The sequence below is a fragment of the Erithacus rubecula genome (genome assembly GCF_903797595.1).
Source record: "Erithacus rubecula genome assembly, chromosome: 3".
Classification (NCBI taxonomy): Eukaryota; Metazoa; Chordata; class Aves; order Passeriformes; family Muscicapidae; genus Erithacus; species Erithacus rubecula.
In genome coordinates, this window is record NC_136689.1 from 13504203 (window position 1) to 13532194 (window position 27992).

The following is a 27992-nucleotide window of genomic DNA, read 5'->3' on the forward strand; positions in this document are numbered from 1 at the left end:
GAAGGAAGGAAGGGAAGGAGGAAGGAAGGAAGGAAGGAAGGAAGGAAAGGAAGGAAGGAAGGAAGGAAGGAAGGAAGGAAGGAAGGAAGGAAGGAAGGAAGGAAGGCAGGACGGAAGGAAGGAAGGAAGGAAGGAAGAAGGAAGGACGGACGGAAGGAAGGAAAGGACAGGAAGGAAGGAACGGAAGGAAGGAAGGAAGGAAGGAAGGAAGGAAGGAAGGAAGGAAGGAAGGAAGGAAGGAAGGAAGGAAGGAAGGAAGGAAGGAAGGAAGGAAGGAAAGGAAGGAAGGAGGAAGGAAGGAAGGAAGGAAGGAGGAAGGAAGGAAGGAAGGAAGGAAGGAGGAAGGAAGGAAGGAAGGAAGGAAGGAAGGACGGAAGGAAGGAAGGAAGGAAGGAAGGAAGAGGAAGGAAGGATAGGAAGGAAGGAAGGAAGGAAGGAAGGAAGGAAGGAATGAATAGGAAGGAGAAGGAAAGGAAGGAAGGAGGAAGGGAAGGGGAGGGGGAGGGAGGGGAGGGGAGGGAGAGGGGAGGCGGGAGGGAGGGACGGAGGGAGGGCGGGGGGGAGGGAGGGAGGGAGGGAGGAGGGAGGGAAGGGAAGGAAGGAAGGAAGGAAGGAAGGAAGGAAGGAAGGAAGGAAGGAAGGAAGGAAGGAAGGAAGAGGAAGGAAGGAAGGAAGGAAGGAAGGAAGGAAGGAAGGAAGGAAGGAAGGAGGAAGGAAGGAAGGAAGGAAGGAAGGAAGGAAGGAAGGAAGGAAGGAAGGAAGGAAGGAAGGAAGGAAGGAAGGAAGGAAGGAAGGAAGGAAGGAAGGAAGGAAGGAAGGAAGGAAGGAAGGAAGGAAGGAAGGAAGGAAGGAAGGAAGGAAGGAAGGAAGGAAGGAAGGAAGGAAGGAAGGAAGGAAGGAAGGAAGGAAGGAAGGAAGGAAGGAAGGAAGGAAGGAAGGAAGGAAGGAAGGAAGGAAGGAGGGAAGGAGGGAAGGAGGGAAGGAGGGAAGGAGGGAGGGAGGGAGGGAGGGAGGGAGGGAGGGAGGGAGGGAGGGAGGGAGGGAGGGAGGGAGGGAGGGAGGGAGGGAGGGAGGGAGGGAGGGAAGGAAGGAGGGAGGGAGGGAGGGAGGGAGGGAGGGAGGGAGTCAAAGGCATGCCCACACCAACAGGTGACTTGTGAAGATGGAGAAGAGCCTCTCATTGAGAAGCCTGCAGTGTGTGGGGTGAGCCAGCAGCTTTAGGAACACACCATGCAGGGTCCCATGCCACTAAACACACTGGGAAGTGGCTTAGAAAGGGAAAAAACCCTTCAGTTCCCATGCCATGATCAGGGAGCATCTGTGCCCTGCTTAGCTTTGTTGAGGACACAGCAGTCACCCAGGGTCCTCTGAGGGCTGCATGCTGCTTTCACCTCCACCAAGGTGTCTTGTGAGGCCCATGTGAGGAATTAAATCCCCTTGGTGTAGACACCTGCACCGGCAGTCCCAGCTACAGGGCAGGCTCGTGTTTCTTCACAGGATGGGTCAGACCCCCGTGCCCATGGGATGGGTTCCCTTACAGGGGGCCCTGGAGTCTGGTCAGGCTGCACAGAGGAGGCTCAGATGAAGAGAAATGCAGCAGATGCTGAGGTTACAGGCAGAAAATCAGCCCGGTCAGAGTTGTGCCTTATTTTTTATTTTTAATAGCATGTGCTTCTTTTTCTTTTTGCTAATAAACTGGAATTAAGGCTGGTGTCCCTCGAGTGCCTGCAGCTTTTAAGCTTTTAGCTCTGGGATACAGACTGCCTTATGCCACAAGCTCTGCAGTAAATCCCACACCTCTAACCCTCAGTAACTAATGGGGCACAAAGCCACAGTGCAGAACAACTTGAAGCTCTTTATTTAGATTTCTTCTTGCGATGCCTTCTGTTCAACTAAAGTGGAGACTTGTAAGGAATTAAAAAAAAAAACAACTTTGTAAAATAAAGGCAAAAGAAAGATACATACCAAGAAGAAAAATTTTAGAACCAAAGATAGTCTTACCAGGGTGGATAATTCATGTCAGGGAGAAATTTAGCAGCTTGGTTAGATGTGGAATCAGAGTAATAAAATAAGGAGGAACGTGGAAAATTTTTTATCCGAACAGGTGAATAGCCAAAGTATTCATAACAGCCATGTAGACCACAGTAGGCTGCAGAATAATATAGTATGCTTGGATGTAAATTATAGTTGTATATACTTCAGTGATTGTTTCATGAGATTAAATGGCAGATATTTAGATTTCAGCTGAGTTCTGACTATCTCTTGAGAAAGAATTTTTTAAGGAAAAAGGCATAAGGTCTCCCTGCCCTGGTAATAGGCAAATGTGTAGAAGCAGAGTGTGTGGCAGAATGTTTGGCTTCAGCAACAGGCAGGGCTTTCCAGCATTTGCACCTCACTTTCTGCAGTACAACATGCAATGGTGCATTTCAGGGGTCTCCAGCATGTTCAGAACTGAACCCCAATGTAAGCACTGTTATCACTTATTAGAAACTGGTACTAGAAAATCCACCAGAATTTGAATCCTGCAGCTCCTTATGTTTTTCATTGCCTAGGGCTTTTTTTATAGGTATTGCTTGGTCTTTTCCTCAAAACCATAACTTACATTTTCCAAACAAGAATTTTGCAATTCTTTAAAGAATTAGAGGAATTCTAGATTCCTTTTTCTTTCCACTGGGAATCTCCTCCAGACATGGCTTTACTAAACCATAAAATTAGGACCAGTGGTCTGTTCAGGTACCAGCTGGGAGAAGCAGGAAATGTGTGTGAGCTCTTGCCCATCAATCTCCCACCCAAAAGCCACAAACTGGCCTTGCACACCACAGAGGATGCAAACAGAGATGGGATATCTGGAAAGACCCAGGAAAAAAAAAAAGGGAATGCTTTCTGCATTGTGGCAAAGAGGCTCCACAAACATATTCACTGAGTGTCCTCTCTTCTGGGCAGGCTCCTCCTGCTTCCCCTTCTGACCTCGTGCTCCAGTCTTTCACCCGAAACTACAGTCAGTGGTTAGCTCCATGTTTATATTTACATCTCTCTGCCATAAGCCCTAAAGGACTATAAAATTACAAGAAATATTTGCCACACCATTGACAGCAGTAACTGAGTGAAGAATTGCCAAATGGGAAATCCAAATTTGCAAACTCAGTATTCTGGGCTGTGTGCCAAGTCTGTCTGGGTGCTGCGGAGGTGACACATTCAGTCTTCTCACAGGGATGCCAGTGTGCCAACTGTATCCCTGGCACAGCATCTTCTGACAAACTTATGGAAAAGACCTGCTACCAAGTCCAGAGGGACATGCAAGCTGCTTTCTGAGCTTCCTTGGCAGCAACTCCATTTCCAAGTTGTGACTGTACTTTCTCCTATTTACAAGACCAGTTTGTGATATGCTGTGGTCTCTGGTAGGACTTTGAAAAGTGCAAAAACGACAGCAGGGTGTCGGTTTCCAAGTATAAAGTAGTAAAATCCAGAGTAATTTTATTTCTCTAAGAAAAAAATTGCATAGGTACTCATTTATTGCAGCCCAATCATATGTTGCCACCAGTGTGGGAGAATCCAAATCCATTTGTTAGCTGCCAAATGAAAAACATAATTGTTAGAATATGAAGGTTGTGGGGCTGATCTTGAAAGCTTCCTCTTTTCAAATTGTGCTTATTACCCATTGTCTCATAGCTAAACTTCTTCTCTGCCTCTCAGTAATTTTTCAAAATGAAAGAAAAAAAATTGAAAAATCTTCCAATCTTCCATGGGGCTGCATGACCTGTAACTTGCTAAAATCCATTAGAAGAAAACCTTTTAGTAACCAAATTGTGTCATTTACAACTGCACAGCAGCCAGGAAGAGCACCATAAATTACAATTCTGTCACTACAAGGGACAATGGAAAGTGTGGGCAGGCTATTGCTATAAAGGACGAAAACTAGGAGAGTGATAGAATTTAATTTGAATGAGGTTTTTTGCCTAATTTACTCCATATAATAGCAAAATTGGTACTTACAGGTTACTTATTTTTTGGCTGTATATGGAAGACTTAGCAAGGCTATATAACATTGTTTATTTTTAAGGTGTAGCAGAATAAAAACACTGAATTCAAGCCTTTTGAATTTTTTATCTCCTTTATATGTGAAGGAAAAAAAGAATGTAAAATTTGCTTAGCATTTTTAGTTAAATTTTTTTCATACCATTTGAAAATTTGTCTACTGATGAAGCTTGAGCAAAGAATGGTGCCTGGGAAAGTGGTGAAATAATGTCACCATGGGGTAAATGGAGCAAAGACTGTCATTCAGATGCTGTGGCTTTATGTGGTTACTCTGTCTCTTTAACAAGCAGTTGATTATTTGGACTAAGGTTGTCCTGTTAAAAACTCTCAACTTACATTTTTTTCCTAAAATCTAAAAAGTAGTAGCATGTGTCCCTGAGTACTTTCAATAGGTTTTGGAGGGAACCTTGAGCTGGCATTTTTAAGGAGGGAAAATAAAAAACAAACCAGACAAAACCCCAGCAATTCTGAGATCTCTTTATAACTCTTCTCCTGACTTTCAAATCCTGTTATACACATTTCATAAAGACATTATAGAAAGAACAGAAGTCTAATTTTAAAAACTACAGGCTACTTAAGTATCTGTAAAATCATCTCAGAAATGCATGTTTCCACTTTATATTTCCACCAATCTGCACTGGGACAGTGAAGCTAGTAAGCTGAGCAATTGCTACTAGAAAAATCAAATACATAAGAAGAAATGCAGTTAGCACAATATTTCACATATGTTAATGCTTACAGTTCCATCAGTGTCAGCTTTATTTTCTATTTGATATACACCAAAGCTGGCACACAATTTTAACTGATGAGGTAATGTCATTTTTAATTTAAGGAGCCTTAAGCTGTCCACTTTAACTAGTGATATCATCTTTGCAGCTGTCTCACAGGACTTCATGTTAACATAAGTAATGTGCCCTGAATGGTTTGGAGCAGACTTGTTAAAAATGACATTGGTCATCATGAAGACATTTTTTTCCTTTGATCTCTTTAAAAATGCCAGACACATTTTATTGTCCTGTCATTTTTAGCTCTTCCTTGTATATTAATATGCTTGGAACATTTCAGTGAGCATAACAGTAGAATATAAAGGTCTAAACAAATTAATGGCAACATTTTAATGTCAGTCGTAGTAAGATAATGAAAAGTAAATGAGATTGTCTGGCTAACAGCAACTTGTTAAATGAAAGGGCAGCGTGGCTGAGACAGAGATGCAGGGGCAGGGAAAAGCCTTTTGCTGCTGTCTGGGAGTCACAGGACACAACCCAAGCTCCAAATGCCACCACCTTCTAGGAGAAGATTAAACTGATTCTGCAGATTGGGCCTGATCCTCCTTCCTGTCTGGGGTCAAGTGAAATCATCTGCTAATAAAACTTAAGAGCAGAACTGTCTCTGCACCTGCAGCTTCTCCCTCCCATGGCTTCCATTCTCATTTGTATTCCCTGGGCTGGTTCAGCACCAGCAGCCTGCTGGGCTTGCTCTCCTCAGCCCATGAACACCAAATCTGTCAGACCAGACATTACACATTGGCATCTCTGGTGACAGGGCTGAGGAGCCCTAACTGGCAAACTTTTACTACCAGCTATTATTTGGTTATTACATGTTTTTCCTTACACAATCTTAGTTTTAATACAAATAATCACAGAGGTTTTAGACCTGTCTGTCTAGTAAACATATGCTGTACTAATAGGAATGTTGTAACATGCACTTCTTGATTCAAATACCTAAGTGAAGATGATTTGTATTAAAATAATTTTTGTCTGAGAAAAACCAAGTGCTGTGACTGACTTTTGGATTTTGTGATGTGCTCCAAACTATTTGGCCAGATAATAAGAAAAAATAACAGATTTTTCTACTACTGATCTGCAATATGATGGAGTTTTGAACAAAATCTAATGTTTAGGGATTTATTTATTATTCTGTGGACATATGTTTGGAGGACAGCATATGGAAATCAAAGTATTGTTCATAAAGAGCTACAGCCAAAAAGACATTTTTGAATTCATAACAGAACTTCACAGTTTGAAAAGAATGCTATGCATTATGTATTGATAACAACACTACACAGACAAAGGAACACAATTTAATAATACGGAATTGTGCTCGTGAGATTTCCTTTTTTTTTTTTTTTTTTTGTTAATTGGTTACTTTAGCTGACATTGTCTGCAAGCATAATGGACACCATTCTTCCTAATAGTTCCATGTTGCCAGATGATGTCTACAGACATAATGTAGTCCATTTTAATTATTTCATTTTGCTTACATCTTTCAGCATAATGCATTTTCCAAGCAAGCTAGCATTTTTCTTGATTATCTATGTTGTGTTATGGTTTCTAAATTAATTAGGTCTCCTTCTTTCCTGGAAGTTAAAAGTTTCTTCCTTCCATTTATCTACCAGGTATGATTATGTTGAAGTGATTGATGGAGATAATGCTGAAGGACGCTTATGGGGAAAGTACTGTGGAAAAATTGCTCCCCCTCCTTTAGTGTCTTCAGGACCATATCTTTTTATTAAATTTGTTTCCGACTATGAGACACATGGAGCAGGATTTTCTATCCGTTATGAAGTTTTCAAAAGAGGTGAGAAACAATTCATTTTACATGGTTCATAACCTGTGGCTTTTACTTGCATTACAAAGTTCACCATAATTCTTTGGAATGGGGAAAATGCATGAAAATGCTTGAAAGAGAAAATCTTATTACCCTAGTCATTCCAAGGTGGGGTGTGTATTCAGTGAGTGTAAATCATCATGAATCCAGTGGGTCAGCTGTGTCTGAGGATTGACTCCTCTGCATGAAATGTGGTCATTTTCATCAGTTGTTTCAACCATCTTAAAACCATTAGCTTTATTGCTTTCCTTTTTTAAAAATAATAATTACTGTGTGATTTACAATATTACTGCCTCAACAGCACTGAAACCTTCTGAGTCCCTGGCTTATTTTGGTTAGTGATTTGCTCTGTGCTCCCAAGAGATGGGTGCAGGTTCAGAAAGGACCCAAGTACACATAGGCAGCAGATGATGCTGCTGCTGCTTTCACAAATCATGTTTGGGAGGTAAAAGAGAGAAGCAGCTCACACTGATCACAGGCATGACCTGCTGGATGCTCGTGCCAGGAGTTAGTGCCAGTGGGCACAATTAGCTTTATGGGGTACAGAGAAAGCCCAGAGAAACAGAGAGTGCAGGATTAATCAGACATGGAGACACTCCCTCTTTTATAACACTCTTCCCCAGTCAATAGCTAGAAGGGCTGTAAGGTCATTTCTTTTGGCATACATCTCCCCTATAGCTGGATGGAGATTAATAATTCATATATTCCATTCCTGGAGAAAGCAGGACCAAAACTCATAATACATAAAAAGACAAGAACATTCATTTTATAGAAAAAAAAATTACTTCAGCATCAGTATTTAGCATCATATTCACAAAAGCAGCTCAAAACTTCAAATTTCCAATGCACACCACTCCCAGTCAGTGCCCCATTTTCAGAACCAGTCCAAGTCCCTTTTATGCACCTAAACCAGAGCCAGATTTTCAGCTGTGTTCAGCACACACTCTTGGTGGCAGCTGTACTGCTAATGAGGAGAAGCACAGTAGAGAAGTCTCTTTTCTATTGCTATTGCTGCTCTGCACAGTGCTAATTGGGGCCACAGACCTCTTGTTCACCATCTTCCCTGTCTGTAAATCCACTCTTGACTCCCAGAAATTCTTTTGCTGACCTCCGGGGTCACATTTTTTGAAAGAATCCAGCATCTAAATGACACCAAGCTTTCCTGAAAAAATATCTCTGTTTATTTTGATGTCCTTAGGAGCCTAAACTCTTGAAAATGTGTTCTGAAGGTTTCTCAGTGCTTATACATGCAGTACCATCTTTCATAAAGAACAAGGCTGAAACACAAGAACAAGTGGAAGAATGATCTGGGAAACAGTCTATTATAGTAACTGAGCCCTTTCAAGAAAAGGGTTTTATTTATTTCCTAATAGTGTAGTGACAAGTCAGGACTCTGATAGGAACATTGTGTTTATTTCCTTGTGTGGTCATTTATATGTCTCAAAGATACACATTTACCATGTTGAGATGACATTATGAATGTGATTTTTACACATGGAAGTCAAGAAGCTCAAAATTATGACTCCCAGAGTAACTTTAACTCCAGTTCATTCTGCATAAACTGTATATTAAGGCAGGACAGTTATCACCATGCAGTGTTAGAAAATGCCATGTGTACACAAAGGATACAAATTATCATTGCTGTGGGAACACAGCCCTATTTAACTTCTGAAAAAATGCATATGCACTATACCAGTTTTGCATTTCAATATCTGTGCCAAATAAAGCAGTTCACTCTTTTGCACAGGTGAAGCTCAGCTGCTCACACCAGACAAGTATGCCTGCTTTAGCATATTCACAACTTAGCTGATCATTTCCCAGGTATGGGAAGAATGATCCCAAGGCCAAGGTCCTGCAGTGCTGAGCTGAAGGCTGAGCTTCATCCCAGCACACAGTATATTTTGCCCATTAATCTTTACTCCTCATTCAGCTCCAAGGCTAGATAGACACTGAAGAAGTTGTAGTCAGGACTAGAACATGAAACACATTTTGCCCAACACTTAGCCCACATGAAGTGTTTGTCATCTGGCTTGGGCAGACATCCTATTTTAGGGTGGATGAATGACGTATTCACTAGAAAAGCATCTACACAGTTCACATTCAACATTCCTAACTTTAGTCAACTAAATTTATGGTGCAAACTGAAAGAAAAGGAAGTGTCAACCAAGAAGGCAAAATGATTTTTTGGCTCAGTGACACCCACAGATAGCAGATTAAATTATCCCCAATGTCATCTCTTTTTCTTTACTCTTCTGTTGCCTCCTCTCTGTCTTTCCTTCAGTTCATATCTCTTCCCTTGTTTCATACATATGTACACATTTAGTTTCTCCACCTCAGGAGTATCTTCTTTTGGTATTTCAGCTGGAATCTTTTCTGCTAGTTTTCCATGCACATTGCCCCATGGAGTTCCTCGTAGCCTGAGTATTGATATAACTCCTGCAGCCGCTCCACAGTGTCAATAAAGGGTCAAAATCTTTGGAGGACATTTTAGTGAGAGAGCTCCCCTGAAAGCAGTTTCTGTTTCTTGCACCAGATTGACTCGAGCATGTTTAAGATAAAGCAAGCTGGCATGTGTGAGTGTAAGGAGCCTGACGAGTGCGCACACTCAGAGCCAGGATTTGGCTGTATTTAATAAAGCAATAATGATCCTGGCTTACATTTTATATTGCATCCTTTATTGGATTCCAAGAGGAGTACAGAGCACTTTATACTATGAATGGCATAGCAAAGCTATTTTATCCTGAAACAGCAGCTACTGGTGGGAGTGAAGAGCAACAACCAGAATATAACCCTCCCCTACATGACAAGGAGACAAGGGAATGACAGGGAGAGAAGAGGGATATTCTACTAGTGTGTAAGAGGGTGATTTAATTATAGGCAAAATGTAATTTCCCAAATTGGAATGGGTCAGGTTACATGACATCGATATCCACATCTTCCAAAATATGCCATGAAGTGTTCTGAATATTGATGTGATAGTTCAAAAAATTTCCTCTCAGTGTCTGTTGAAGGGCAAGAATACCTGAACTGAGTAAATTCATTTAGACCTCTCTCCTGCATGCTGAATTTAGCTGGGAGGTGGCCAGAACTGTGGGGGGTAATATGTTTGGCACATTCACAATGAAAACATTTTCTATAGTGAAATTAGAGTATTCATATATGCAACAAGCCAGACTGTTTTCCTTCAATGATCTGTGTTAGGCACTGGAAATCCTCTAAGGCTCCTGACTACAGTCTCTAAGGATGCTGGGCATCCTCATCCAGACTGGGGCCTCACACACATCATCCTGCAGCACAGATCTGCCTGTTGCAGCCAAGCTGTGCTCTCCCTGTCCTTCCTCTCCTCCAGGTCTGAGTTCCTTCATTTGAGTCATCCTACTCGAACTCCCCAGGCCAGCTGATATCCACCAATGCTTCAAGTCCTGTAAATCACTCTGTTAAATCTGGAGTGCCAAAAGGCAGAGGGGGGTACCTGTGCTGACCTTGTGGGAGGATGTGTGGGCAGTGCCTGCAGCTGACTTCTGAGCACACCTGCAGGTGTGGGATCCACAGAGAGGATTCCTGAGGAACCTAAATAAAGGAGAAATGAGATACATCAACAAGAGAGGAATTCCAGTTTGTCCCCTGTATTCACAAAGGCAAATCCAGTGACCTGGCCTTTTATACCCTTACACTTTTACTGCCACTTTCCTGCTCCACCAAGAGCACTGTTTGGAGCATCCCATTATGCCATGGTGGGAACATCAGGGAAAGCTGGTGTGTCAACACTGACATTAGGTGACTTCTAGCAACACTGCCTGTAATCACACAGTTTATCATGCCCACACTAACAGCAACATTTTACTGGTGCACCTGTGTCAACACCACTCAGAATGAGTCACTCACCCTCAGTACATGTACGAATTACCTTTCACATTTAGTTTGTCAAGGAGGCATAGGTCACATCTGGCAGAGTTACTGAGTCAGTGCTCCAGGAATCTGAAACCACTACTCCCTCTACTGAATTCACTCACCCGCTTTTGTAAAAAAATTCTATTTCACCAATAAAAGCCTGTCAGCCATAAGATTTAAAGATTTGAGCTTGAAGGGGCTATAATTATTTCTCTAGGGCTCTGTCGAGATTTCTGCAGTTTACACTTTCATTGTTCCCACATGACTTTGTATTTGTCATAATTTTTTCTAGAGCTGGTACAAGTTTTCATATTGTTCCATACAAATTGAAAATTGAAGATCAGACAGTATATGCGAATTGGGCTTTAAATGACTGACTATCAATAATAGGAACAAGCTGGCTGAATGATTAATGCAGCGATTAAAATGAGGTGTTTCATTGAAAAGCCACCTTTGCTGCTTTGGAGAGACAATGCAACCTAATTTGTTTTCCAGCTAACTGCTTTGCTTAGTAGCACAGTGTTAACCCAGTTGATTTTTCTCCTTCTCCTACAGGACCTGAGTGTTCCAGAAACTTTACTTCATCAAGTGGAGTGATAAAGTCCCCTGGATTCCCTGAAAAGTATCCCAATAGCCTTGAATGCACTTATATTATCTTTGCACCAAAGATGTCAGAGATTATACTGGAATTTGAAAGTTTTGAGTTAGAACCTGATTCAAATACTCCAGGGGGAGCATTCTGTCGCTATGACCGATTGGAAATCTGGGATGGATTCCCCGATGGTAAGAGAAAAATGGATTGAAATATGCATAACCATTACTATGTAGTGGCCTGCAGAAGGCATATTACCATTTTTTAAACTGTCATGCTAGAGAGATCCTTGCTTGATTTATGTGAAGTGAGTTGAATTAAAAAGAAATGGAGAAAATGCTCTGTAAATTCATTCAGTAAAGCATATCGCAGTGTGAATGATTTTGTTTTTAATGAAATATGTTCCATTTTAACAGTTGGCTTAGCAGAAATCTCTATGTTCAGTGGTAATATGTGATGAACTTCCTACACTAAAATAAATTAAATGTGAAGCCTTATAATGAGTCTCCAAATTTTCACAGCCAACCCATGAGTATAGTCCAGGCATTTCCAACCAATTGCAGAAACAGGAGTTCAGGTACTGACCCTCTAACTGAGGAACTGCATTACAGGCCAGCTGTCAAAGCAGAGAGTTTCTTTGCCAGAGAAAACATAGTGTCCATGCAGTTGAAATCATAGTGACTAAACAATTACCCAGGTCAGTAAACAGTCACAGAGTTATTCATTCAGGTGGCTTCAGTGACTGGGCACTGCAGGGTTCCTCCATTATAGTGCTCTCTCTTCCAGTGGTTTAAGCAAATCCAAAGGTTTTATCTTAATTTGTTAATTTATAATCCCTGATTAGATGGCCTCATGTGTCAGGGTGGGTGTGTTGGGTACCCTTCTGGAACGTCTCTGCCATCTCAGTAATTTTCCACTTAGTTGTTGACCACACTTGACCTGGTGCACATTCACTAAGTGCATAGCTAGATATTAGCTAACTCTACACAGCCTGAGAGCCCTCATTTCACCTTCTGCCTAGCCCCATATCCCTGTTTTACACTGAGTCTGACAAATAAAACAGCTACATGATTTCTCTATGTTTTTCATGTACAATCTTGGGGCTGCAAGATCAGATCTCCCCTGGGCAGGGCAGCCTGTATCAATTCTCCAAGGACCCAGAGCCAAAGGCTGCAGCTCCAGCCTAAAAGGGATTGTTCAAGCTGAATGCCCAACCTTTCAGGTGCCCAAATACCTGTATGAGCCATGGAAACAGCTATGTAAAGCTGATTATTCGTGATGCCTTTTTCACTGTTTCTGTGTTTGGCATAAGCTGATAAAGAGAAGCATCTTGGAGCTGTCCTTTTTCTTCTTAATTTTTAATTTGTAGCAAAATTCAGTGACTGAAGATTTATGTTGTTTGTGTTGGGCACTAATTACAACTATTTCAGTTTTCCACTCATGTGATAACCCATATTAGTAGTTTTTTTATGTTTGTTTTATGAATAGCAGTGACAGTTTCTACAAACTGCTAATCCTACATTAATATTTAATTTAAATGAAAATATATAAGTTAAGGAATACATTTTAATAACACATTAAAACTTGCCTGTTTTCCTAAATAAATCCCTAAATAAAAATATAATTTTGCTTAGAGCTTCCATTGATGCTGCAGGAAATATATATCTTCTAACATATATTTGCTTTGGTATTTTTTTTTATTTTATGCTTTAATGGGCTTATCATGGCTCTTCTCAATCCATTTCAATAAAGAGTGAAGAAAGACCCATAACAGTAGCTAAAAGACTATTTAGTATTTAATGCCTCAATTAGGAAAACAATATTTTAACAGTAGAATAAGGATGTCTGGAACATTTAATAATGGGTTTATTTGTATATAGGCCAAATCTGTCCTGTAGAGCTTGCATTTAAACTGATATTTGAAAAGATGATCCTGTAAATCAATTTATGTGTAATATAACCAAAAAGAAATGTTTTATTGTCAGTGTAGAGGGTTTCAAAGCAGTAATTTCCTGGTTCAAGAAAGTGGCTGAGCCATACTGAAGACCAATTATCAGCAGGCCTTCCACAAACTGCCTCACAAACTCTCTACACTCAAAATGATCCTGACATCCACTGAGGGTACTTGCATGTTTACTTGTAAATATTCAACAGAATTTGTAGGCTGGAAAAATGTTTTCTTTGATACAAACTGTTGGAGGTTGCAGCAGTTGTAGAAAAAACATTTGCTGCATTATTTCAATGTAGGACAATCCTCAGCTAGCAGTCAGTCTCTCTTGTTTAACTTAACACTACAAAGAAAGAGGGAATTCGATTGCTTTTCTGTAAATGCATCACAGGATGAATCCATGGGAGGAAGAACTATTTCAAATGAAGAGCAAAGCTGGCACAGGAAACCACTGATACAGTCTGGCCATGAACTGAAGACTGAGAATGTCTGGATACTAGAGAATATATAGAGAGTATCTGGGAAAAAAAAATCTAATTTGCATCCACATGGAAATAATTAATTTCTACACAGTGGTAAATTAGACAATATGGCTCCCTTTGATGAAGGGAGACTCACACAGGGTGAGTCTTTGAGCCATTTGTCCATTTCCCTTTAGTCTGTGCAAAAATATTCTACAATATTAACTGAAACATGGGCATGGTTGGGTGCACTTCTAATTTGCTGATGTACTCCCTTGCACAGCTTCAGCACACATCAATTTGCACTTTCCCAAGAAACTCCTAAGCATGATTTGGAGGACAGTGAAAGCCAGGGATCATTCTCAACAGGCAAGTTGGACATGGCTGCCAGTTTCAGAGGGAAGAGCCCTATAGGGGCAGCCTGTGTCAGACTCAGCCTGGTCCCAGGAGCAGTCCCTGGCTACTGGCTGCAGGTCCAGAGGGTGTCCCCTGGCCTCCTCTGTTTAGTGATGTACCCAGAGAAAAGGAAGTTCTTTTGCTTTGTTATAATGTATTGCTTCTCACATGCCCAATTGTGTTTAAGCTGCTATTGCAACAATATAAATGTAACAGGAGGAATTTTTTAAAATATGTGGAAAAAATATATATCCTTCAGTTCACATTCCCTGCTCCACAGCAACACAGCTGTGGTTTCCTGGGATGATGGCAGTATTGTAATAGGAGAGAGAGAATAGTTTTTTGGAAAATAGTTGGGGTCTCAACCAGAGCAGAATTAGATGGGCAGTCCCCTGAACATGCATCTCTGGAAAACAGGCGTCAGCATTTGAGCCAGGCACAGCAAGTCCCTCTGTTCCCAGCAGGGAACTCTGGCCTTCTCAACATCTACTTTAGGGCACACTTAAAGGACTCTGGAATTCCTTGTCTCGTTGACTGTACTGGAAGTTCTGATTCCCTTAGTCAGATGTAAACTTTAGGTGTCTAAGTTAGAGCAGATGAAACCAAACAAAAGTGGAAAATGTTTTCACTGTAGAATTTGATAAGATACAGTCACTAGACATCAGCAGGAAATGAATTTGCTGGTTTATACAGTTGCAATATTTTTTCCTTGCTTCCTCCCCCCCAAAAAGCAAAAAAATAAAGAAAAGAAATATTCTTTTATACACATTTTCACAATGGTGTTTAAAAGGATATGTCAAAGTCAGTAAGCTTCCATTTACATTTTACTTCTATGTAATTTCCATTTCACTGATGGAAAACAATTTTCTGTTAGAGAATTTGACAGCAACTGCAACAGTCATTCAAAAAGACGTTAATCCTGAAATGCTCTGTCACAATCCTGGAGTCCTCAGCCTACCTGGTTGTCCTTTAGTGGATTGAAGCTGGAAAATGCTGAGTATTTTCTACTTGATTCTACAAAATATGTGCTTATCTTTGAAGCATGTGAACAGTTAGATTGACTTCACAAGGAATTCAGCAAGGACACTTACAGGACTGAAGTGAAACAGTGGTGTAAGTGTTTTGCTGTTTCAAGAGGGGAATGGTAGGCATTTAGGAATGCCTCAAACCTGGCATTTTGTTTCATGAAAAAAAACCCTGTTGAAGAATACCTGAGAACTACAGGTGCCTGGTGCAAATATAATACAGAACAGGAACCATAGTTTGAAAGAGGTAACAGGTGGATTTAGAGAAGGAGAATGAGTGGATCTCAGAATAGAAAGATATGATTTTGCATGAATAAACTAGATACCAAAAATATCTTTGCCCAAGGCACAGATATATCTCAGCCAGCATCTGCTGAGAACACTCCATTGATGACTTTGAAGAAAAATAGCCCACTCAAAATGAGAACTAGCTTTAGTGATGAATTGCACAGATTCATCATGCAGCTCTCTTTGAAGCTCTATAGGCTGTCTACTAGAGCTCAAACATAATTTAAAGAAGTTTACATATGGTTTGAGAACCACAGCCTAAGCATTGCTGCTTCAGTCAATACCACAAGAGCTTCCACTGAATTACAGAGTAAAGCAGAATGCTTTACTGCATTCATTAACATCAGTGGAAATGAAGGTTGCTATTAATCTAAGTGTGCTTCTCCTGTTGTGGTTGCTTTCTACACTCTTGTGAGAAGCCATTAAGATCTAAGAGCATTCACAAGCTCAGTGTAGTTAACTACTGGAATGTGAGGATGGGATTAATTTTTCAGTTGTTTCCTCTTCAGCATCCTAAATTGTGTTCAAATATTATTTTCAATTAAAATCATAGTGATGTGAAAATACTGTCCGCGACATAACTGCATGCTTATAAAAAACAGCTTTAAAATCAAATACATTGCTAGTTAATATAAGATTTGTTTAAATATTTTAGAAGTCTGATATATCTTTTCTTCTTGATCTGTTTTCTTAGAGAGGGTTCTTAACCTAATTCCAAAAGCTAACATTTCAACTAGATAGGTAAAAGTGTATTTCAGTATTTCCTCATATCAATATTCTTTGTGCAGAAGGGCAAACAATAGTAAATAACAGAAGAATCAGTAAAGATAAGGCTTCTGTTTAGTCTTGAACTACCAGCAACTTTATATATATTCTGTACTCTGATCTATAAACCTTCAAAAATACATATTCAGAATAATCAAGGATTTATTCAAGCTATAGAATTAGATTCTACATTTTTGGGAATGCACACAAGATAGATTTCTTAGATGTCCTTCCACCTTTTAACCAGAAGGTTACTCGTTTTTCCACTGTATAATACTGTGCCAGTGGAAAGAGGAGCCAAGGTCTCAGAAATTGCTACAGCATGGGCAGTCAGATCTGCTAGCTGGAACATGAGATGCCTTTGTTCTGCAGGTAGTGTAGAAGCATCCTTGAGTGAGAACATATTCAAGTGATTCACATTTGGAGTGGTCCTTCCTGGGGGATGCTGACATAGCAACATGCTGGTCCATAGTTAGAGGCTGGCCTGATGACTTTTCAGCACCTTCTGCCCTAAAATTCCCATTTGGCACTCTACACAGTCTGTTATGAAAACCCATTTCATTTCCTAAGGAATTGTCAGGAACATGGTAAAAAATTACCAGTGACATAGTCTACCTAAACAGACAGCAGCCTCACTCCCTGAATGACTCCTCAGATGGGCTTCCTGCACAGCATTTGTTTGATGTGGTGACACACAAAATATTTGATAATTTATTGTCATTCAAAGGTTTTCAAGACTTGAATGGAAAAAAACATAAAAGGGGGGGGACTTATTTATGGAAGAAGGAGAATCTCTATTTCATCCAGTTGTGCTCAGATCAATATCATATTAGCTCAGCAGGCTAAGGTTTACATGTTGCACAAAAAAATTCAATACCTCTTTGTGTCATATTCTGCACATTTTTGGCACTTGCCTCCACATAGCTAGCAAAGGGAATAGTACTATGATGGCAGAGCCAATCCATTTAAGACTCAAATGCATATTCACTAAATATGTCTTAAAAATTATAAACCAGTGAGTCATGGGGAATCTTAAAGCCTGTCTGCTTTAAACAAAGTTCTCTTCTGTTTGTCATTTCAAAGAGGCTTCTCTGCAGGAAATGGGAGGAGGGAGACTCAGAGAACCATTACATGGAAGCCTTATCCTCCTTATTTTCTTGCAGTTCAGAGCACATCAGCAGCTATAATCTTGAAGGCCATTTTGAGGAAGAGTAGGATCAGAGGTGCTTGCACACAGAAAATACAAAAGAAAACAAAAACAAATACAAAATCAAAAACCTGCAGCAGCTGGAAAGTGAGGACATTATTTTGTCTTTTTAAAAAGCCCCTAAGGGTCTAAAACAAATTTAGCTCTCTGAAAAATAAAACCATGAAGCTCTATGATTTCTAGGATGAGGAAGAATTCAACTCATAACCTCTATAGGATGTTTAATTCTATCAATGCTGCATTGGACAACCTTAGTGGAAATGTCTGAATTGGCAGGTATTTCAAATGCCATGGGATTGCCAAGGCAACTGAAGACTAACTGTGGCCAGAATATGGATAGAAAAGCACATGCTGGCAGCAAGAGCTATAACATCTGAGCTCCCTCTTTCTGGCAACTCTAGGGCCTTACAGAAATGTGTAGCTTACATAATAAAGTTATTCCAAGCTGGAACTGTTTTACTTGTTGGAAAATGCCAATAAATGACTAGAAAATTATGTTAGCTGTAGATTTTCTTTGAACTGTGAATAATTAGGATATCTAAACATTTTATATTTTAAACTGAAAGTGTAATGGACTTCCTAGAGAAATGACAAGGTGTTAATTTAAGCCTGGAAAGCCAGTGGTGTAAGCATTAGACTGACGCCTCATGATTATTTCCATGATTGACTCCATGGGTAGGTTTTAGCATTATCTTTTCTTATTGTTTGTAAGCACAGATGTACCACCATTCCACAGCCTAGGGACCTATCTGTAGGGAATGCTCAAGTGCTAGAAGGCCACATATGTTGGTTGCGAATTGAGTAGCTTAATTAAGGAAAAAGATTATCTCACTGCACAGGAAGTGCAGAAAAACACCAAAATTGGGTTTGTGCAGTATTAACATGAAGAAAGATCATGTAACTGTTTATGTGTGTGTATTCTGTGACATGGAGACATACTTAAGAATTTCTTGCTCTTTTGAAAGGATTAAGATTTCACTCTCAAATTATTTTACAATATTCTTTAATATTGACCATATGGGCAAAAAAATTTTGGAGGTCTGAAAGCCTAAATAAAGGGAGATAAAGAGTTATTTGTCATGGCCTCAATATAAGTCAATAATGTTTTTCAAAGTTTGAGATGAAATTAACAGATCATCTGCAGTACAGAGCATAAAACCTGAAAGGCACTCTTTGAACTGCTCACAGCATCTTGTGTACTGGGTTGGCAAATCAAGCCTTTCAGTTGCTCTTGTCATAAATTGGTGCTTCAATCACACTTTGGAAAATACTTGTGATGCTTTGTATGTGTAATTTTGTGCATCACTGCCCTCTCTGCACATTTTGAAGGACACTTTTTAAAATCCTGGTCCTATACATTTTCTGAGGTTCATGGAGTGCTACCTGGAGCATTTTAGAAATACAATTGCTAAGGCAGTATAAACAATTTATTGTTCATCTCTAAATTATTGATGGCATTGTTATTTTGAACTGTGACAGAGGTTCACCATTTCCTGCTGAGGGACTGTCTTTGGGAGGATATTGTAGTGGCACCTATTGTTTACTATTGTATCCTGTTTCTTTGCAGTTGGCCCACACATCGGGCGCTATTGTGGGCAAAACAACCCAGGACGTGTCCGGTCTTCAACTGGGATCCTTTCAATGGTATTTTACACTGACAGTGCAATAGCAAAGGAGGGCTTCTCAGCAAACTACAGTGTGTCACAGAGCAGTGTCTCAGAAGGTCAGTATTTATCTATCCCGCAGAGCTCCTTGGAAAATACTCTCTGTTATGTCTTCTTGCACACCAGGTGTTGCCTGAAGCTTTAAAGAAATCTTAAATAAATAAGATGGTGGAGAAGGATTGGTTCTGTTTTCCTTTTTTTCTTTTCTTTTTCTTTTTTTTTTAATAAAGAGCTGCCCTTTGAAAAGTGCAAGAAGCAGAAATCTACTTACAGTTTTATTCCACTGTATTGCCAGGAAGTTGGGATAATTATTGTGGAAAACTGTGCTGACCAAGGGAATGCAGGAATGCAGAGCAATTGAACACTTGCATTAAAACAATGAAACATGAACAATGAATGCACTATCCAAAGCCTTCTTTTATTAGATGGAAAAAGCTTTGATGATCGATTTCTCGAATAAAAAGGACCCATTTAATATATGTGCTCTTGTTAAACCATTTCATAAGCTATCTAAGCTTTGTTCTCTGTCTCATATTTTTTCTCAGTTGACTCATTTCATGCTTACCCTTTGGACAGAGAATGAAACAAAGTGAGGGAAACAGGAAAATAATATGCTGTGTTGCACCATGTCCTTGCAGATTTCATTGCTTTCCTCAATGATAAAACACAGACTTTATTTCAAACTCCCTCTGCTTTCTGTGTCTTATTGAGTTTCAAGCAGATTCACACAGATTTGATGTACTTGTTTAATCAAAAAGGAACAAAAGAAAAATGAGTGAACTGAAGATCTAACTGTAATTCCCCATCTCTCCTCCACTCCCTGCCTTTTTTAAATGCTCTCTTCCACACACTTAAGCAGAAAGAGGGAATAGGGGACACACAGCCTCTGTGGATGTGAAGCATTGTACCTTCAGATAGTTTGGTTTCTCCTTATGTAGGTGCTGCTCCTATCCCTTCCTAACTAGCACAAGCAGCTTGTGTCCCCATGTCCACCTCCTCCCTAGGATGTACATGCACCATCACCCTGGAGTCAGAATTATTAATATCTGCTATGCCAAGATGCCTTCAGCTCTTAGACACAGGACAACAGAACAGAAGTCTGTGTGTGTGAAAACCCTTTTGGATGACAAGAGGAAGCATTTTATATGCTGCAGACTTAGACAGAGAAGGGAATTCTCTCATTTAATTTCAGCTACCCTTACTCTTTGTATTGTCTGGTCACCTCCAGAGGACAGCCCAATCTACTTATCTCAGACATGTGAGATGTCCCTCTCAGTAGAGTACAGGGAAAGCCATGTCTAGATCAAACTAGACACTTTTTAGGTATTTTGATATTACCCCTGCCTATCATGTTTTGCATTCTTTGTAGAGCCTTATGGCTTTCCTTCAGATTTCAAGCAGAAATTCCTTTCCTTTGAGTCTTACCCTAATGTAGTTCAGCTTCAGTACTTCACCACACACCTAATACATTGAAGCAGCACAGAACTGGAGAAAGGGTCCTGTTCTACAGGAAATGGTGTTGGTATGATTCAGTTATGGGAAGCCTTGATTACAGTTCCTGTAAAATACCCAGATAGCATTTCTGAATTTAAATTTTTGGTCTGCTGATAAAATACTTCAGATTTTTTTTTCAAGAATACTTTAATTTTCATTGAAACCCCAAAATTTTGTTTATTTAAAGCTCATTTTTCCAACTCATGGTTGTTGAAACTTTCAGCTCAGCACCCATTCCTATTAGAGAAACATCAGCTCCAGAGAGGGTGCAATAAAAAGGAGCATATATCCAACTCCATTTCACACAATTCTTTTAGCTTAAAGTCTAATAAAGGAATGAATTACATTTCCATAGTGTGAGGTCCTTGAACAGAAGCATAGGCACATGGAGTTTTTTTCTCCTGCCCTTGTACTGGGATTGGTAAACTTCTGACATGAAGGAGCCCCCCTGGGTGTGAGTATCTGTCTGAAGCTAGTGCCTTCTCTTGCCTTAGTGGGGGTTAGAGCCTTTATTTTTAAAGATTGAGAGAAGAATTGAGTCACTCTGCCCTATCAACCTTTGAACTCACTGTAGTGATTAGGAAATCAATTGATTCTAAATTAACTAGGTAATTTTTGTGTCAACAAAAAGAGATTGAATGGAGATATTCAACTCATTTACAATACACCACATTATGAAGGAGGTGATAATTTCCTTAAGTCAATAATTTTGTGGCTCAAATTCAAATTTTGTTGATCTATTTCATCCCAGTGTCCAGAATCCAAAGAGAGTGGCTAAAATTTTAATATTTTTAAGCCTTTTATATTTTTTGTACTGAAGTAAATAGTTTGAAAATAAAATTATTTCATAAAGTCATCTAATTTGTCTTTTCTTGGTTTGTGCATAATTTTGAAGTGAGCATGCATTGTTCTATATTATGAATCCATAGGAGTGTCTGTGCTAGCCTAGGATAGACACTTCTACTTTCCTATACTGAAATGGCCACAATACTGGGCTAAAAATATTTGTATAGTATTATTATTGCAGGAATTGCCATGGCAACTCGAATGGCAGTATTAAGAATGACACCATAAGCCCAACATTGCCTCACTTAAAGTTGCTAAAGTATTCAAAGTCACATAAAAAATTATTCTTTAGATATTCATATTCAAAGCAGGGAAATGTTCTTATTATTCAAAGTCTAAATCAAAAAGCTGACCATAATAATGATGGTAATTTATTTTTCTTCAGATTTCCAGTGCATGGAACCACTAGGTATGGAGTCAGGAGAAATTCACTCTGATCAAATCAGTGTCTCCTCCCAGTACAGTGCTATCTGGTCTGCAGAAAGGTCCCGGCTAAATTACCCTGAGAATGGATGGACCCCAGGGGAAGATTCTATCAGAGAATGGATACAGGTAAAAAAATAACATTTTAAAGAGGTTATTAATAATACTCTATGGAGTTTATTGAATGCAGAGAATGCAAAAGAAAGGAAAAAAAAAATAACACAGTAAAGTACCTCTACATAATTTAAGAATCATTGCGAGTGAATAGCTCATATTCCCCATTAGAGAGACAAAAAAAGACTTACTCCCAAAGGCATAGAAAAAGAAAAGGTCAGGAAGATTAATTCTTCTGCTTCCCACATCTATTGTTTTTGCAGTCTTCTGGGCACAAACAACAGAGATTTTGGTTTAGTGGAAAAGTCAATATTAGTTTAACATCCACTTAAAGTGGAATGTCCCAGAAAACTGAGCATGTGCTGTGTCTCTAGCTGATTACAGTTAAGCATTAATACAAAGTGGTGTTTTCATGCACTCAGATTTCACCTCAGAAGACCTCTGTCCCTCCTAGAGTGTGTTACTCACAGGATGAGTTCAATGGTCTCTGTCTGGTGGCTATTCTTCCACATCCTTAAACACAACATTCATTACCAAGATGGGCTGCCTCGGCTTTGCTCTGTTAACGTGGGAGAAATCCTGCAAGCATTTGTTACATGAAGAGGCTCCTTGAGTTCACTCAGTCTCTTTGGGCTTGTTGTTATATATTGTCAGGTCCAGAGCTGAATGGTGCATAACTCCTGAACAGGTTCAGATTATTCATATCAATTACTGTGTACAAAATAAAACCATACTAGCAGGCAGAGTATTGATATCATGATTCTAAAAACCACTGATTTTCCTCAATTTTAAGTTGACTTACACTACTTACCTGAAACCTAGATTCTATTTCTGCTGGCAGAAGCTAAAACAAATGCTTAAGCATATTATATCTATATTACTAATATTGAAAACTTGTAGATTTAAAACATTCCTCCTGCTTCTATTATTTTCTATAGGAAATTACTAACTGACATATAAAAACAATGCCTTATTAGCCTTTCATACAAATGTTCACACTGATGTTTCCTGTGAGGTTTGATGTCTGCAAGAAGGCTCAAAAACATGTTGAGTAGTAGTTAGTAAAAGGAAGAAAGAGGGGGAAATCTTTCATTTCTGATCCCTGGAACACAACGGGACTCTCAGGTGTCCTGCTTGGGGGCCCCTGTGCATCCTGAGCTCTTCAGAGCTCAGCCAAATCAGACCTGAGAGTGGAAAAAAACCAAAAAAACCAAAAAAACAAAACAAAACAAAAAAAAAAAACAACAAAAAAAAACCCCTCTTGATCCTTTTTCATTACTTAGGAATAAACATTAAAATCTCCTCAGCCTTATCTAAGTGCAAGGCTTGTTATTAATCATTGCCACTTGCAATCCATGGAATGCACATGGAAAAAGGGTGGAATGCATCAGAATCAAATTCCATGTGTTTCATCTGGTCAGAGGGTCGCCACTTTTCCTTTGTTTCCTTCTTTTCTGCTGTCACTTGCACATTTATGACCAGATAATCAAAACAAGAGAGTCAGTCAAATCTCATTCATGTGTTCTGTGTGCTTATTAACTTAATATTAAGTTATGATAACTACACCCCTATATATTACCTATATATATATATATATCTTAATCCTTTCACTTAGAACTAGATCTTTCTGTGAAAAAGTTTCAAAGGACTTCTTTTAACCATAAACTTTTTTACTAACAGACACATAATGGAATTCAAATTACTCCAGGTTTTATGCTTTAAACAACTCAGGGTACCTCAGGCCTCCTGTTACTCCTGCTACAAACCAGGGTGCTCAGTGAAACAACCACTGAGAATAATTCTTAGCAGTTTTTTGCTGCCTCCAGCTACCACATCTGCCCAGAAGTTGGTGGTTATTTGCATGCTGTGCTGCTCATGCCACAGCTCTCACCTATTTCATCTATTTCATCATCATCTCCTAGTCTGGACAAAGCAGCACAAACCATTTTTTGTTTCTGAGGAATCCCTTGGACATCTCCTTCACTGTTCAGGACCCATGTGGAGGGACCAGAATCCCTAAGGGAGGCTTCATCTCAGAGCACTTAGGCTGTGGCTGTGTCCTCTGGGCAGGACTGAGGCTACAAAGTCTTGCTTGAAGATTCGTTGAGTTGAGTAGAGATGCTTTACACATGCTGCAGAAGAACTGCTAAGTAGTTTCTATCAAGAAACTGAGCTAGTTCAGAAATTCAGTATATCATCCCCTTTCCCAAGGTACAGCACCTTAACTCATCTTTGGCTCGGATAATTCTTATGCTTTTTTTTACTTTGGATTAATTCTATACTGACATTGATAATTCAAATTTCCAACTGTGTTCTAAACGTTTTCCTGTTAATTGGCAATCTTGAGATGGGTGCTAAGGGCTTCAGACTATCAGAAACTGCAATAAGAGGGTCCTTGTGCATATGAACTCTCATTTTCTGCAGAGGCAGTAAGTGCAAGTGAATTTGTGTCTGGGTAAAATATTGAAGTCCCGTGTTTCCTCTGTACAAATATCCCTGGGAGCAGATGTTCATCTCCATAAGGGCTTACAGACAAACAACCAAGGAGATGTAACTGATAAAGTACTCTGAAATTACCCATAGGAAAAAAATTGTAATATTTTATAAAAAGGAGGAAGACACTTGTATGTGAAGGACTGAGGTCACTTTGTTCTGCTTTGTTGTGCATGCTATTGTAAACTAGTCATTTATGTGAAGTATTTGCTTTTGTGCAGTGCAGCATAAATTGGTTTTTGCTGCACAGTGCAGAACTCTAGAAGATATTCAACAGCAAAAAAACAAAGCTGAAGGATACAGCAATGCTGAACTTAGAACTTTCAAAGTGAAAATTTCTGCCTATGGAAAATTTCTGAGAGACAGAAGTTTTGTGTATGTCTGTTAATCATTTATTTTTTCATAATTGCAGGTTTCCATACCTGCACAAACACTGCAGCTGGTTAGTGATATCTGCCTTTGAGCTGCTAATGTGCATATGCAACTAAGGCATATATATGAGCTATGTACAGTCATATATGGCCAGAACAGCTTGAAAACTCAGCTCCAAATATTAATTTCCTCAGTGTGTTGGGGTTTTTTTGTATAGGATAAATATTACAGTTCTCCCTTCCTTTTGCCTCTCCCTTCAAGGTTAATGCTTTTGTTAAGACAAAAGAAACAGAAAGCCTCATTGAGTATCAGCCAAAGGAGATTGATATCTACAGAGGACGTCTAGAGGGCATGAGATATTATTGTCTCCTTTGAGCTGTTGAAGTCTTTTGGACCATTTTGATGAAAATAATTAAGAAATAGTGTTGGCTTGTTATTAGTAATGGTTTTGCATGAGTTCCATCTGTGGACCCAAAACCCATCCATTTGTGGAAAAACTAGATTGCTCCTTTGTGGCTGACAGGTGTGAACTCCTGAGTCCATCTGAGTGCCACCTGCTTACAGGGCTCTGTTAAGTGAAAGTTGCCTTTCCCTTCCTTTCCTTAGCTGTTTGAAAATCAATGCCAAAGCTCAGATTCAAAATAGCCATAGTGCAGTCACACTGTAAGTCTGCACCGTACTTTCTCCATTTTATTTTTACCCTCAAACACACTTTGAAAATTGCTCAGCTAACATGAGCTTTGGAGTGATTCCTTAATCAGAAACAGAGTCACTCTAGATTGAATTTCTTCTTTAAAAACATTAATAAGTCTGTGAATTTTCCAATATGAATGGAATAAAGATATACATGAGGGAACAAGGGCCAAAAAATATGCATGAAGGCAGTTTATTGTTATATGGGATGTTATTAGCATCTCAACCTTAAGCTCAGCCTACTTGTTTATTGCACTTATGTTTCACACACTTGACTGCCCTTCAGTTTGAAACAGCATAATTTAAAACAAAAAATAAAACCAGCCCTTTAATTTAATCAAGAGCAGGGAACTGCCATTGCAATGTAAGTCGTTGTCCCTCATTAACGTATCCTTTGACAGGAAAAATAGTATAGTGTTTCCATTTCTGTAATCTGAACAACAAACATGTTAATAGGTATCAATTACCAGCCAGTTTCAGTACTTAGAACCAGTAAGAAGGCCCATGCAAGGGTTTCACATCTGGTTTTAGTGAAATTGTTCCTGTCTGTGGTATTTAAAATTTAAAGAACTCCTGTTATTGTGCAGTTGGGAATCCTAGGGGAGTACAATGTTAATGAAATCCATAATGCACAGGGATTTTATGATTGCATTTTCAAGGCATTCCTTCAAAAGGGACAACTGATGCCTGCCATGGCAGCAGTAATTGTGTTTTTACAGAGTCGATTTAATGTTCGCATTTAAGAAAGCAGTTACGTTTACACTTATCTGAAACAATAACATGCAAAATCCTTATACTTAGGGGTTCCTTTGCATCTTATTTCTCAGTCCTTTGAGAAGGAGCCACGGGCCATGCATGGCAAGACTTCTGGCTCAGGGCTGCCCCATGTTGTGTCCAGCAGGCCCAGGGCAGGAGCAGGGAGCTCCAGAGGATCACCCACAGGAGAGGAGTCAGCCACAGACACCTGGAACCTCGTGTGTGGCTTGGAGGGGAGGCTGATTGCCTATTGCCAGGGTCACTGGGAGCCCCTGCTGCCATCAATCCTCATCATGGGCTGCGTTTTCAAACCCACAAGGAGCAACACCTTCTGGGCACTTTAAATGCAGGATCTGTGTGTTTTCTATCAAAACGTTTCTTCTAATGCATATAACACAAATCTTTGCACTCCCACCAAGCTGGATGAGAGTTTCTGGGTGGCACAATTTTTCTCTCATCCTATAACAGTGAGTGAGGCCTCCAGCTTGCCCAGAGACCAAAAAGTGTTTTTTAATAGCACAAGATTTCAGTTCACATTATGTCTGGGGTGGGACAAAACCATAAATCCAGCTTTAAGAATTCTAATATCAGATCAAAACTTTGCACCCATAAACCAAAAAAGCACTAGTCTGATATAAACACACTCTGCCAGTTCAAATTTGTTCAAAAAGGTTAACAGGGGGTTAACAGAAGTAGAATAATGCTCTAAATTCAGCAATATCTGTCATTCTGCAGCTGTCATAGGGCCATACTCTAAGATGAACTCCTTATTGCATGTTCTGGCTAATATGACATAAATCCAGCTAATCCAGCCCAAATTTTTACTGCTGGATTTTTCAGCAGAACACAGACCTGATAGCACATGTAAACCTCCAGACTCAGGGGTTGGCCCAGGGAGCACAGAAGCTTGGTCTGCTCCCTCTGGCCTCTGCCTGCCAGTCTCTATCTCACTGCCTCCCATGCCTGTGACACCCTGCAGCAATTCCAGACCTCTAGACCAGTCAGCCCTAGGAATGTCAGCTGATCTGGTTGCAAAATTCTCCCTCTGCTTCTTGCAGCATTCAGGAGTCTGGAGAAAGGCCAGAGAGGTAACAATAGGTCTCCTCAAAAAACAGCCTGGGAGATCCCCCTTGCCTTCACTGATTGAAATATCAGTTGTTTATTCAACACTAACTCTGCTGTGCAAGGAAAATATACTCCCATTGATTTAAAGCATTTCTCTGTATACACTACTTCACCAGAACTGAGAGGGAGCTCTGAGATGGAATTTGCCTTCCACATTTGTCTTCATTCCTTTAGTTTTTAACCTACATTCTTCATTATTTGCTCCTTTGTAAGCAAAACCCAGGAGCATGCATCACTGATGTGGGCTGGTATATAGATTAATACTGATTTATTTCCATATCACTTCTGAAAATAATTGCAGTTCATCATTTGGTGTCTCGACCTTTTGTCTGTGTCATAGCTGATTTCCTTATCAGGTATTCACTTAAAAACATAGTCAGTATTTATATTTGCTGCTGCACAGCACATTTGTTTCATTAACAGGTTAATTCTTACATCAGGCAGCTGTTTAGGCTGACTTTACCCACCAAGCTTGTCTAAATATTTCACATAAAGACTCACGGATGTTCTAGTCAACAATGCCTGTTATTTTTATTATTATTTCTGTTTCTTTTGGAGCTTGGTACAGAAGTGAAGTACAGCATATTACAGCATAGAATAACATGAAAACCAGGAAATCTCAGCCTCCCAGTTCTCCTGGCCTTTGAAGGACTGCCTGAGAGCTGGAGTTCAAGGCTTTGTGGTGGGGCTTGCCCATCATTAGGGAGCACACTGACATTAAAGCACAAAAACTGTCAGTCCTTTGTCTTCTCTACCACTTTAGATTACAAGTCATGAATTTGGTTCATGTCATTTTA

The 27992-nt window shown here is 39.7% G+C and overlaps 1 protein-coding gene across 4 annotated transcripts in view; it reads left to right on the forward strand.

Annotated features, from left to right (window-relative positions):
* Positions 1-27992, forward strand: part of NRP1 (neuropilin 1) — a 114201-nt gene that overhangs the window by 41385 nt on the left and 44824 nt on the right. For all 4 annotated transcript variants that reach the window (XM_079300252.1, XM_079300253.1, XM_079300254.1 and 1 more), the window contains exons 4-7: positions 6431-6612; positions 11089-11316; positions 18783-18938; positions 21605-21771. In XM_079300252.1, coding sequence (XP_079156378.1) covers positions 6431-6612; positions 11089-11316; positions 18783-18938; positions 21605-21771 — 733 coding nt within the window. The remainder of the gene's footprint in view (positions 1-6430; positions 6613-11088; positions 11317-18782; positions 18939-21604; positions 21772-27992) is intronic.